The following is a 14,904-nucleotide window of genomic DNA, read 5'->3' as shown; positions in this document are numbered from 1 at the left end:
GGAGTAGTGTCATTTTCAGGGAATGCGGTAATCACTTCAGATATCATATCAAAGTTGTCTGAATTGTACAAAGTAGAAAAAAATCCATGTCCCCCATCTTTTTAACACTGGCTGTGGAGGAAGTGCTAGTTCGGGAGCAACGTTCTAGAAGATCTGGATTAGAGACGGAGCTTTGGTGAATAGCCTATCTTCTTTACACGTCGGGAAACAAACTATGCACGTTCTCTGCAAAAGTGAATTAGTTCCCCGTTGCTTTCCTCGCCGAGCCAGAAATTGCTATCACATATCAGTCTTCCAAATCCACTGAAATTCACGCAACCAACCGACCTTATAAGCAACATTTTCACACCATTCATAACAGGAACAGTCTGCATAAGGAATTAATTATATATATATATATATATAGAAATATAATAGAAATATATATATATATTATATATATATATTTTAATGCTACTCGTATTTGTTCGGGGCGTCGACCTATAGAGATCTTTTACCGAGCTCGATAGCTGCAGTCGCTTAAGTTCGGCCCGTATCCAGTATTCGTGAGATAGTGGGTTCGAGCCCCACTGTGGGCAGCCCTGAAGATGGTTTTCCGTGGTTTCCCATTTTCACACCAGGCAAATGCTGGGGCTGTGCCTTAAATAAGGCCACTGCCGCTTCCGACCCACTTCTAGCCCTTTCCTCTCCCATCGTCGCCATAAGACCTATTTGTGTCGGTTCGACGTAAAGCAAGTTGCAAAAAAGTAAAGAAAAAAGAGGAATTTTGCCACTACTTGCACCATATGACATGAGCCTGCGTGTAATTGGAATTGCGGAAGTGTAGAGTGTTGAATGTAAGGAAAGGGACGTTAAGGACGATACAAACACCCAGTTCCCAGGCCAGGGATATTAATCATTTGCAATTAAAAACCCATGACTCGGCCCGGAATCGAATAGGCGGACGCGTTGCCTCCTACACCGCGGGGCCGGACAATTAATAATATTACTAGCATTACTAGCATCGCTCATACCTCAGTCACTTTCATGTTGAGACTGAGACAAGTCAGTGAAAGAAACAAATTTGTACCTTTGAAAGTTTTCGGAAATGCCAAGGTGCCCGAATTTTGTCCCGCAGGAGGTCTTTTATATGCCAATAAATGTACTGACACGACGCTGACGTATTTGAGCACCTTCATATAGCACCGGACTGAGACAGGATCGAACCTGCCAAGCTGGGGTCAGAAGGCCAGCGCCTCAACCGTTTGAACCACTCAGCCCGACAATAATAATAATAATAATAATAATAATAATAATAATAATAATAATAATAATAATAATAATTTTATAATTATATATTATATTGTATATTATAATTGTATATTATAATATATAATAAATTATTATATTATTATTATTATTATTATTATTATTATTATTATTGACGCCTTCTACACTGCCTGCGTATCAATTTCTATGTTCCGTTTTATTCTACCAGATGGTAGAGTAATTTGAATCTGTGCTTATCGATCTATGGCTGGGTGTGAATTTATATTGTCGCGTAAACACCTAACGTGTCACGGGAGATCTTTATTCATACCGACATCGTACGACATGGAGTGTCAGAATGGACTTTTCCCGCCCTTCAAAAATCCGTTTTTTCTGTGGGGTTTGAACCAGCGATCTTCGGATCCGGAAGCCCACACTCCACTACCGATCCACACAGATGTAACTATCTAGCTTGTGTGCCAATAAATTAGGCCTACGTGCCAATAAAAAATTAATCAGCGATTTTGGATTACTGAGTAGAGCTGTATTGTTTGACTGACACATCAGTACAGAGTCGTGGGAGATTATTTGGGCATAATGCAATACAAGAACTCACAAATGAAATACAGTTAACTTCCTGAGCAGCAGACTTGCAAATGCACGTTAAAAAAAAAGGTACAGCGATTTGCGTACTTTTCTCTTGGAAGACAGGTACAAGCAATATGCTTGTTTAAAACCCTAGTGAAGAGAAAGCTGCCGATGGCACGCCATCAATTAGCTTCTCCTTATACCCTAAGCGATAAATTAGAATCTTTATCTCCATAGAACGGACCATTTTATGCCCGGGCACGCATTCCTTTGACAGTATTTCGAGATTTCTCGAAACTCACGAGGTCGCTTAACGCGTTTCGCTCGAAGCCGTTCTTGACAAACGAGCCAGGAGATATATCTGTTTGTTGCGTGTCAAACGATCGTTTGTGTTGCCCATTTCAGAGATTTTGCCGCCGGAGAGCTGGTTTGGCTTTCAAATTGGCGTGCTGTATTCTTGCGTCTACCTTCCAGCTACTCTGGAGGTAAAATTTATGAAAATGAGCTGAATCTCCACGTGTCTTGGAAGAGTGCGGGGTCAGGTACAGTCTAGTCTCCAGTAATGCAGCCACCTGCGTTTGTGGGCTCTATCTTGATTCGTCACGTCAATTTTATCATCTCCCAGTCCAGCTCCATAGCTTTATGGCTAACATGCTGGCATTTAGTCCAGAGGGTCCGGGGTTCGATTACCGGTCGGATCGGGGATTTTAACCTTAATTGCTTAATTTCAATGGCTGAGTTAGACTAGGTAGGGTCTCATCCTCACAGACGCGCAGGTTGCCCATATGGCGTCAACTCGGAAGACCTGCACCAGTCCTATTCGGAGGCCACACGCCGTTATTATTATTATTATTATTATTATTATTATTATTATTATTTTACGATTACTATTACTACTACTTGTATGTATGGCTATGAAGTGATGTACATCCATTTAGTATTATTATTATTATTATTATTTACGTAGTCGAATGATCATATTGTGTGTGAGGTTATGTCATGAAACATATGCTGTACATAAACATTTATATCAGTCCAATATAAACCTGTATATAATTCATTCTTACCTACAGTATATATATAATTTGTAATCCATAATTGTGAAACACACTGTAACTTCCAGAATGGTAATAGGTGACGAGAACGATGAAGAATATTCTGTACATTATATTCTATGTATTAGTCACTCTAGAATTTTCACGAAGGTATTTCTTGTAACGTATCTTTCTGGAAGCCTGACCAGGCACATATATAAGGAGGTGGTCTTGATGGTAACGGGATGGATTGGAAGATAATTATTGGTTAGGGAGTTATTGGGAGAGAGTTGCTGGTTAGCGAGTAGAGTTATTGTGTAGCAACATTATACTTGTGACATGCTTTTACACAGTCAGTTTCGTTTCAACTGTGTGTTAAGCTTGTAATCTCCATGTGCAGCGGTTGGCAGTTGTTTTAAATGGCGGTTTGTGATGTGAGTGTTTTGCTTGTGACAGCAGTGATTAAGGTTATGTGTATGTCAATTTGTAAATAGATGTGAATAAAATAATTGTACCAACTGACAGTATCTAGTGTGCGTCTTTGTGGATACGTTATACTGGACCGACTTCCAGCTATTTTTTTAAAAAAACATCCAAGGTGAATCAGTTGCTCTGCGTCACACTTTCTTCTTGGTACAAACTCTTGAATTGGTGTACGTTGTAGCACGGTGGTTTTGCAGCCACGTCTTCATATATTTCTCGTCCGCCTCCGTAGCGTATCGGTTAGTGTTATTAGCTGCCGTCCTTGGGGACCAGGATTCGATTTCCGGTACTGACATAAATGTAAGAATGGCTAGTATGTGGTTGAAATGGTACAAGCAGCTCACCTCCATTGGGAGTGTACCTGAAAAGAACTGCACCACCTCAGGATTAGGACATGAGTTTGTCCGACTCGTTGGCTGAATGGTCAGCGTACTGGCCTTCGGTTCAGAGGGTCCCGGGTTCGATTCCCGGCCGGATCGGGCATTTTAACCTTCATTGGTTAATTGCAATGGCCCGGGGGCTAGGTGTTTGTGTTGTCCCCAACAACCCTGCAACTCACACACCAAACATAACAGTATTCTCCACCACAAGAGCACGCAGTTACCTACACATGGCAGATGCCGCCCACCCTCATCGGAGGGTCTGCCTTACAAGGACTGCACTCGGCTAGAAATAGGCGCACGAAATTATTATTATTCTATATTTCTCAGGCTTAAATCGATCAACTGGTGAGGCATTTCAATGTATAAACATAAGGCTGGAGACGTAAGCAACAAACAGTGTTGACAAACGAAGTGATGGCTGATAATGTTCTTCATCAAGTTGAACTTTCGAAATTCATGGTTACGAGCGTAGTTGGAGAGTTAAAACTCACTGACGAAATGGCGACATTAAAATGGAAGGCAACCAAAGTACAATGTATACGCAAGAAATCAGAATGCGTACTCTGAGTTGAGTTGATCAGAGGGCATACGGCATATATCCGCTTATACCCTCGACTACAGCTCTGCGCTTGGGCAATTCAGGCATTTAATTCTCTCACACAGTTTCCATCGGACGTGATCAGACCTTATCTATTTGAATTCGTTTACGTGATATAGTTAATGTCCATCCAACAGCACTTTGATAATTTGGTCATCATACCTTTTACAGTCATTATCTTGGTGTTTTGGTTATTGTACCGCAACTCTCTTTTAGCAGATCGTTTAGTGCCTATTCCATACCTTTTTCGGAAACAATCTGCAAGCAACAGAGAGGTCATATAAATATGAAAATGAGCTGAATCTCCACGTGTCTTGGAAGAATATAAACATTGAAAATAAATTTGCACAGTTTGTGAAAATGTGAATTATTAGTAAGTGTATTGTGATATGTAGAGCTGACTTCTCAAACATCGTAAACACGAGTTATTTCTTAAATATTGAAAATAATTGTGCATTTATCCAGTCTAGAAATGAGTAAATGTACTTTCTCCTACGCGACTGTGAATACGTTTTCACAATAGAATTATTTAGAATCACAGCACAAACCATTCATTGGATACCAATCACTTTTTCTCTCACACTGCTGTGTGAGAATCATTTAGGTTTTCTCTGCAGCGTCGCTAATAATGACATTGTTTCTCTTGACGGTAGATTCATTTCACTTTCATTGCAGATCCATCACAGCTACAGTAGATTAGGAGCACAAACATTCCCACACCAATTCAGTTTCTTGTTTCTCATAAATCATTCCCTCTCAGTAGTGTTAAATTAGCCTTGTGCACATTCATACTCACAATTGTACAGTGGACAGGTACGTGTCCGTGATCTTAACTAAAGTCACTGTCGCTTCCTTCCAACTCCTAGCCCTTTCCTATCCCATCGTCGCCATAAGACCTATCTATGTCCGTGCGACGTAAAGTAAGTTCAATCAAGTGTTTATGAATGATCTCGCTGAATCTAACGCTTGCACTGAAGTGTACAACGTTACAACATATTAACTTTCCTTCACTCCTCTATGATGAAATAACTCTCCAAACACAGCATCCTGTAGTTATGCACACACACTTGAGTTAGGCAGCTTATTCACACCTCCTTGGGCACAGTGCCTATCAACATCTCCCAACCTAGTCTACTGACCATTTACTAACGCCATAGCTAGTTATCTGGAGATATATTCACACGTTTACGATGCGTACGCTATCGTGTCCGTCAGTACAGACTAACAAAACCGGTAATACGTAATATAATGTATTTGTATTATTAGTGTTCTTATATACATTTTTCTTGAATACCATAAGCAATAAATACATTCCTCTTCTTATATAAAAATTTCTACCTAAGACTGCGAACTATAAATTTAAACCGTCTGAAGAAATATTGTGCACGTCAAGTGGGTGAGTAACTACAGTGGTTTTTGCTCAAATTATTGGTGTGTGAATATTTTTCAAGCAATATTTCAAGCATATCATTTTATGTGTTGTTTGATATAGTCTCAAGCGAGTCTGTTTGATCTGCTTGTAACACAGAAATATTGACACAAGTCGTTGCTTCGTTTTGGGACCAAAACTTTATTACGCTTTTGGAAACCAATGTACACATATTCCTTGGCGTATTGGGAAACTGTGAACTGCAGCCATTTTATGATAGAAATATAATTTATAAAATTTCATTTTCAAAATAAGTATTGATCCGTATGAAAACTGTTGTCGGCATTGTAAATCTCAAACGAATTAGATAATTCGCTACATTCAGTGCTGCCTAAAAAGTTTACATTTCTTCGGTTAAAGAGCTCCTAGTTGAACTGAATAGCGTAGCCTGAGACAAGAAATGGAGTTAATAACTGTTCGATTTATATGATGATCAAAAGCTTCTTTAAAATCTTATCCAGGATGGTAGTGGATTGATCGTTTTAGCGTTTGTTGAGCCGTCGCAACATCAGCACCTCAACAGACTGTGATTTCTGTTTAAGTCTATCTCACAATGTATTTATTTTAGAATATTACCTGCTTCCAGGTGCTACCACACAACACGATATGTGCAGAGCTGGTTCGGCAGGAGCTCATCCGTTGGGAACAGAACTACCTGGATGTGGAGGCGCTCAAGACACGGGCAGAAGACGCGGAGAAGGAGTCGGACTCCATGAAAGAGAAGATGGCTTTACTGGAACGTCGTGTACAGGTTCGTAACCCTAGCATTCCTGCTTTAGCTGCTTGTATAATAATCCTTGACAGAGAATGACTTTTTATCAGAGAAAGAGATGAGCATACATTCAGAGCGCAATGTTAATTGATTCTTGATCGACAACATCAATTACAGCCAAGGAATGTTAACAGGGAGCATTCCAACTTTCTTATTCCGTATCTGTACACTCAGTGTATGGCTAGTTAAGTTATTCAAGTTTCTTAACACTAAAAAATTCATAATCTCGTCTGGAACAACGTGAAGATCTTACAGCAATTCATCTTCCAGAGGTACGGTGGGAATGTCTAAATTCTTCATACACTCAAGGAAAAAAAATGCATTCATACTTATAGCTTTGAAAATAGGCACCAAGTGAAACGTGCTTTAATTTAATTTAGCCCGCCTGGTGGCGGTGATCGTTAAGACGTTGAAGTCTAAAAGGTCTGATACTGTGGTTAGCCCGTTCGAGTCCCGTTGATCGAAAAAAATTTCACCTTCAGAATGTTGGCCGGCATGGTAGGGGAGGTGGTGTTATATAATTTATAATCACTAGATTGCGTGTCAAAAGCCTGGATTAAATTGCAAACATCTCCACAATGCTCACATGGAGTGAGGGCGTATGACGCTGTTGATGGTGATTCGTCCGTCAGATGTGGACGTTAAGCCTTGAGCAGACCTCTTCGTGCTACCGGTATTCGATAGGAGTAGGCTATGTGCCGGCACCGTGTTTCTCCCTCTCCCTTCCTACTATCATATATCACGTCATTCATTTCACCTCATTAACTCCTCTGATGAGGTTGACGTCAGGAAGGGCATCCGGTCATAAAAACCCGCCACGACAGATTCTTCTCAGCTCATACCCGACCCCGCAGAGAAACGGGGCAAGAGTTGGAAAGAAGATACACCCATTAAGTTCTTATGGTTGGAGGTTATACAGTATAAAGCGGAAGGAGAAGCAGCAACATGCAACTTTAAGCAATGTTGCACAAAGTCGCCATATATGTAGACTAAAATTACAAGTAAACAAGGTTGACATAATTATAAAATTTAGTGCATTATTGCGATACGTTAATCTGATAAAAGTAAACAATATTTAATGCGGCGGCGACGACGACGACGATGATGATGATGATGATGCAAATGATTGAAGTGAGACATACGTACTGTATATATGTTTATTTCCTGACCCAAATTACAGGTGTAGCTTAATGGTACAGAATAGCGCTTAATTAATTTTACAAAAAAGTATCTCTAACTCCAAAGTGGTTTAAACATTGCCGGGCCGGGCTGAGTGGCTCAGACGGTTGAGGCGCTGGCTTTCTGACCCGAACTTGACAGGTTCGATGCTGGTTCAGTCCGGTGGTATTTGAAGGTACTCAAATACGTCAGCCTCGTGTCGGTAGATTTACTGGCACGTAAAAGAACTCCTGCGGGACTAAATTCCGGCACCTCGGCGTCTCCGAAAACCGTAAAAGTAGTTAGTGGGACGTAAAGCGAATAACATTATTATTATTATTATTATTATTATTATTATTATTATTATTATTATTATTATTATTATTATTATTATTATTATTATTATTATTATTATTAAACATGGCCGGTAGTAATGTGAGGCTGAACAGATCATGTACTGTGCACCCCATACAGATTGTTTGTAAGTATGGCTATATAATATTTATAATGCAGGTGACGTTTCTCCCTTTGTAACGGGGCCCATGGGAGTAATATACATATATTATGTATAATAGTGCTAAGGGAAAATCTAAGAATAGTTTCCCTCAAGTAGTAAGATTTATGCAATGAAGTAACTATCAAATTAAGAATGGAGGCCGTGGTCTTAGAAATCTCCAACAAGCATTGCTGAGTAACAAGATATTGGGCAAAGGAAAGGATGCTACATAACCTGGAAAGTTAAAGAAAAATGTAAGGAGGAATAAGGGACATGATAAGTGAAAATAGATCAGAAACCAATATAAAATTTAGAAATATATATATTGAAATAATAAATCAAACCTCTGACAATTTACATGAAATGAGGACTATACAAATATAAAATTTTCCCAACCACTTACACGGATAACAAATTCATTATATAAAAAAAGAGATAAGATATCCAAGAGAAAGAAAGGAAAAAGAGAAAATGCCGCAGGAAAGGAAAGGGACAAACAAGGAAAGGATGAATACTGCAATAAAAAGAGAAACCCAGAACGACAAGAAAGGGAAGATGTTCAGTTAGCAAATTCAAGTATACCAGCTGAAAAATTATCTGAGCAAAATGCAAATACTATATGCAGGTCACCACCACTTCCGTTATCACACGGATTAATACTAGGTAACGTAGTTCTACAGCCGAATAATCACAATGTAGTTCCATTGAACCAGTTTCACAATATCCCGAAGCACTGAACGAATAGAAGTGTGTGTACAGTAGAAGTCGCACAATTGCCAATACACCACACGCACACTTCAAAAGAAAGTTGTTACGAAGGTCGTCAATGAAAAGTTTTAAACACAAAAGGGGCAAGTGAAATTTCGGCCTGGAAATGCCATGCTCCCAGTTTAATTTTGCAGGGAAAGTCTGTCCCAATGCAATTAAAGGTATTTACAGTAAAGAAATCAGTTTGTCATACCTCATCATGAAGCAAATTGAACTGCCCGCAAATGAAGACTTCTGGGCACATGTAATTAAGGACGAAGTTGACGTAGGATGTTGCTCCCTCCACACAGGCCTAAGTCCATCTCAATATTTCCAGAGGAGGCCAGGTATTTATAGTGTGGAGTAGAATGAGAAATATATCTGGAAGATTCCAGAGATTAGTGAAGCATGCGCGAATAAACCAGGCGGTCACGTGACGTCAGCCGGCAAAAAGGAAGTTAGTCGAAGATGGTGAAGATGAATAGAGTAGAGTTCATGCAAAGTATGAAGTATGCAAGTTCCAGTTGGAGAAAAAAATGCAGTTTATATCATGATGAGGGTAAGTCCATACTAATCGTAGAAAAGAGGTTATGTGCGTGGCGAATTTCATAACAGTAGTTGCCGATGAAGTGAAGAGTCCGTTACACCTTGCAATTCCTTTTCCAGTTTGTATTTATGTTTCACACATCCTTGAAATGATTCCCCTCGCTCCTAGAAGGAGACCTGTCACAGTAATCTGCTTGAGATTGCTTTTTTTTTTCTTTTCAAATTTGCTTTACGTCGCACCGATACAGATAGGTCTTATGGGACGATGGGATAGGAAAGACTTGGGAGTAGGGAGGAAGTGACCGTGGCCTTAATTAAGGCACAGCCCTAGCATTTGCCTGGTGTGAAAATGGGGAAACCACGGAAAACCATCTTCAGGGATGCCGACAGTGGGGCTCGAACCTGAGATTGTATGGCAGCAAGAAGAAAGGGACTGTTGGCTCGTATAACCTTTTCTTCTCCAGCTTAACGTCTGCAGGCTAAGATACCGAAGATTCAAATCTGATGGTAGGATCAGTAATTTCGGTTTTAAATTCATTAAGAAACCAGCCCTGTTACTCGACAACGTAGTCACTAGCTTTGTCATCAAGATAGTAGCATCATAAATGCCGGACAATGCAGCTCAGAGGTTTGAAACTGTATGTCGCCTCTCCATGGTATGATTGTCAATAATTCATAACATTGGTGGTGATTGTGATTGTTGTTTCAAGAGGAAGTACCACTGGGCAACCATACTCTACTAACACTAACTAGAAGGGAAGAATAAAGCTATGGGCAGGGCCACGGAGGGCATGAAATGTTTAACTCCCTAGGCATCACAAATCTAATACCGTTTGGGGCGAAAGAGAACAGGAGTTGACCAAAGAAGGTCGGATAGGAAAGATGAACGTTAGGAGCCTGGCACAAGTACATGAAAGCAGTACTAGATTCAGATAAGGGCCCCATTATCACCCATCACGCTTACAAGTTAAGTGTACGTTGGAAACTCTTTCAGTACCCTAAAAAGGACAGGCAGGGGATGGCGTGGCTGCGATCTACCGTCCCCACCCACAGGGGAAATTCATAAAATTTCCATCCCCGAAAGTCATACGTGTATGATCAAGCAGCCGTGTTACTTGCATGCTTCCCTTTATTTGTAGTCCTGTTCTTAATCTTTCCTGTCCGATCTTCCCAGGCCAAGCTTGTCTTATCTTGGTCTGACGATGTGGTAGGTTTTGAGAGACCTACAGAGTATTTCGTTCTTCACCTATCCGTGGCCTTTCTTTGCCTTAACATATCCGTATTTTCGACGTTTAATGTAGCATCCGCGTACATTTTTACCATTTATGCTATTGTCCACATTTTTTAATTCTTGGGAAGTAAGATCATCAGATTTTTGTTTTCATCTCTCAAATATATATTTATAATGATTATTGAATTACACCGTTTGTTATTCACTTACAATCGATCTTTTATGATAATAAAACAAAAAATATCGATTTACATTCCTTACAATCCATGTAACGACCTTCTTAGCTAGCTTAGAGATAGCTGCAATAGTTCCCCTTCCTTCCGATTTTCACTTTGTAGATGTATCATGTAATTATGTGAAAGAACTATCAAATTTTTGTTGGATAAAATATTTAAATTGATGATTAGAAGTGTTTTGATAAATTTTCAAATTTTAGAAAAATTCAGGGCCACATATGATGAAAAATATGAACCAAGCTAGAAGAAATGGTGTAAGTACATTGAGTCGTGTAATAGTGAAGAACAATTTAGTGAATTACTTAAAATTGCGCAGTTCTTTGTTGCATTGCCAGCCCTTAACACTAAGCAAAGCAAAGCAAAGCAAAGTCATCTCCGTACAGGCCATGAAGGCCCTTGGAGGAGTGGAAGATAAAGGCTTCCACCATTGTTAACCTCGGCACGTGATGGGGTAGATTGGTTAGCTCTACGCCCGGCCGCCTTTGCCCCCAGGAATTAACCTGGTACTCATTTTGGTGTAGGCTGAGTGAACCTCAGGGCCATATGCACCTCCGGAAGTGGAAATCTCGTTTCTTAAATTTTACGACATCCTGACAGGAATTCAAACCCACGTCCTTCCGGGCGAACCGAGCACGCCTTTACCGCCTCGGCCAGGCAGCCCCTCCTTAACACTAAGAGGTTGTTCTTATTACAGGCGCTGTGGACAAAGAAGAGAAATAGATTCTGCAAAAGGGATTGCAACGGTGAAATTAAATTTTAGATATGTGAATTGCAAAACCTATTTTAAATTTTTTGTCAACAAAGGGAACTGTTAAAAATATTCAGTCCAGTTATAAATACCCAAGGAACATGGGCTTTAATTTGTAGGTATGTGCGATTTATGTAATATTATTTATTTTGTTTGTTTCGTATGTAAATATAGCTATTTGCCAACATAAAATAAAACTAATAGTGTTTCACCCGGGATTCACCATTCCTAAAAAGGGGCCCATAGACGTGCAATATTATTGCGCAAAATGGATTGTACAATATATTCTTTGCTGCCCACAGACATACAATATTATTGCCCAACAATCGGGTTTGTGCAATAAATAGAATCGTGTGGAGATAATGTTGCTGGTTGTGCAATATATTGTGCAAAAGGGGTAATAGACGTACAATATACTTGGAAATATATAGTCAGTCCATGCCGGTATTTTGTTTGGTGAACACCCCTTTCTGTATCACGAAGACGCTTCACTTCCTTCCGGAAGTTTGTACGCAGAGAACTGATTTTTTTAAATAACACCTTGTGGGTATTTTTCGCGATATTTCTCAATAAGCACCTCGTTCTGTTCACCTTTTTTTAACGCGATTACTCTAATCTTTGCTCTTAACGTCCCATAGAGCCGGAAGGCTTCGATAAACTCCAAAATAAACTTTTTCACCACCTGTTTGTCTGCCAACACGGTACGTTCTCCCCCACTTGTTGATACCAACTGGCGGGAGGACGCGATATTGCACAATATTGCCAACACACGGCACAGTATTTTGCGATTTGCGCAATATGTTTCAAACTTTTGTGATTTCGTACAATATATTGCACAACCCTTCAGTATTAAATACACACTATCAATGATATTGCACAAAACCCGATATTGCGCAATAATATTGCACGTCTATGGGCCACTTAAGAGAGTGTTGATATATCTGGTTGAAGGTGTCCTCATTTTTCGGTTTCAGGATATTGTAACCCTACCTTAAACCTCATTCTTCTTAGTGTCGGAACCTCAACTGTTTAAAGCTCCTCGACCGTTCTTGTTCACGACAGGCGGATCTCATCATCTTGCTTAGAGCTGCGGGCCATCCGAAAATTTGTGTAACGAAACAGTGTCGTGTAACAAAATATGTGACGTGAGACGTGATCTTACCTCGCAACAGTACCTTCAAAGCTGGACAGGCCGTGGATCTGTATGGCATGGCCATCCATCAATACTTCACATCACAGCCTGCACGATTGCCAGGTAATATAGTGTCAAACATTTTATTGAAAGACATATTTATGATCATTTAATTTTCTCTTGATATAAATGTGTCTTATGGCTGGAAGGCCATCTGAAAATTTGCGTTACGGAAATTAGCGTCATAAAATGTGCGGCGGAAGTGTAACCTAGCAACCGTGCAGGCTGTGATGTAAAGTATGGATGGATGGCTATGACAGAGACACATACTGTCTTATGATCAATGGATGTTCGCAAAGGGAAAAGTGGATTTTTCTTTTTTTCCACAGTGTTCTTACCTCTGATGTAAACAGTCACGTTTTCGTATATTCAAAGGCTCCTTACAACATCTTAAGCTTCTCGATCGTTCTCGTTCTTGTTCGTGACTGGCAGATCTCATCACCTTGCTTAATGAACTGGAAGATTATCAGTGTGCCAGTCTCGAGCATTGGTATACATTGCCTTGACTTCTTCCAGCTCGTTATCATTAAAACAAACTTGAAGAGGCAACACGAAATGTTGCGAAAGATACACTTATGGCACATTTATATCAATAACGGGACTGCAATCTCGTTCATTAGCTCTGTTCTCGTTAGTGCTTCCACCCAACCAATGAGAGAAATGCGTCATCACAAACCTCAGCTCTGTTATTTTGTTTAATAAAAACAACACAAAATAGCCGTCATTTAAAGCTTTCCTGCTACCGTTTGGCTAGCTGCGTCACCTGATTACAGTTCGTCTAGCCTGGGGATATGAACGCATGACCGACTGCACCAAGTGTGATGAACGTTAACAGAGTGTTAACAAGTAGCTCAATATTTACAATGATGCCATCAACCTAAACGCATCACCAAATACGTCTGTAATGTATTGAATGGTATGGACACAGCCTTTGAGAAGGAGTACAAGATGACAATACAACAAAAGTAATGGAGTGCAGTCAATCGAAATCAGGCGATGCAGGGAATATTATATTAGGAAATAGTCTTTAATGGAAGTGGATGCATATTGTTACTTGTTTATTAGAATATCGATGGCATAAGTAAGGAGGATATAAAATGCAGACTAGCACAAGCAATGAAGGCCGTTCTAAATGGAAGAAACTTGCTCACTTCGAACAACGATATAGGAATTAGAAAGTTCAAGACTTTCGTCTTGATCGTGATATTGTATGAAAATAAAACAGGGAAGATAACTAGCTCAAAAAAGAATAGAAGATTTTGAAATGTGGTGTTAAAGAAGAATTCTGAAATGAAATGGCGTATGGCGTTTAGTGCCGGGAGTGCCAGAGGACATGTTGGGCTCGCCAGGTGCAGATCTTTTGATATGATGCCCGTAGTTGTGATGGGGATGAAATGATGATGAAGACAACGCATTATACCCAGCACCCGTGCCAATGCTGGGTAAAATTCCTGACCTTGCTGGGAATCGAACCAGGGACCCCTGTGACCAACACGCTAACCGGGACGAAAAATTCTGAAATTGAAATGGATAGATAGAAGCACGAATGAAGAGATACTGAACCGAACTGGTGAGAGAAAAACTATTTGATGAAATTTGACTAGAAGAAGGAGACATATTATGTTTTTTTTACAAGTTGCTTTACGTCGCACAGACACAGGTAAGACTTATGGCGACGGGACAGGAAAAGGTTACGAGTGGGACGGAAGTGCTCGTTGCCTTCATTAAGGTACAGCCCCGCATTTGCCTGGTGTGAAAATGGGAAACCACAGAAAAACATCTTTAGGGCTGCGGACAGTGTGGTTCGAACCCATTATCTCCCGAATGCAAGCTCACAGCTGCGGATATGTTTATAGGCTGGTAGTATATCTGGAATTAGCATCATCAATTTCCGACACCATTGTAACCATTGTAACCAGTGTTCGTCTCAGTTCTTCTTGACTGAGCACTTTCTTTCTGTAACTAAGAATTTGAGAAAATCTCGTATGAAGGGAACCCCGTTCTACTTCTCAGTC

The 14,904-nt window shown here is 40.1% G+C and overlaps 1 protein-coding gene across 1 annotated transcript in view; it reads left to right on the top strand.

Annotated features, from left to right (window-relative positions):
• mwh (multiple wing hairs) overlaps window positions 1-14,904 on the top strand; it is a 516,688-nt gene that overhangs the window by 484,281 nt on the left and 17,503 nt on the right. Inside the window, exon 6 of the mRNA XM_067150265.2 lies at window positions 6,350-6,514. Coding sequence (XP_067006366.2) covers window positions 6,350-6,514 — 165 coding nt within the window. The remainder of the gene's footprint in view (window positions 1-6,349; window positions 6,515-14,904) is intronic.

The sequence above is a fragment of the Anabrus simplex genome, chromosome 6 (genome assembly GCF_040414725.1).
Source record: "Anabrus simplex isolate iqAnaSimp1 chromosome 6, ASM4041472v1, whole genome shotgun sequence".
NCBI lineage: Eukaryota > Metazoa > Arthropoda > Insecta > Orthoptera > Tettigoniidae > Anabrus > Anabrus simplex.
The sequence above is the reverse complement of the archived record's forward strand: the minus strand, read 5'-3'. Positions and strand labels throughout refer to the sequence as shown.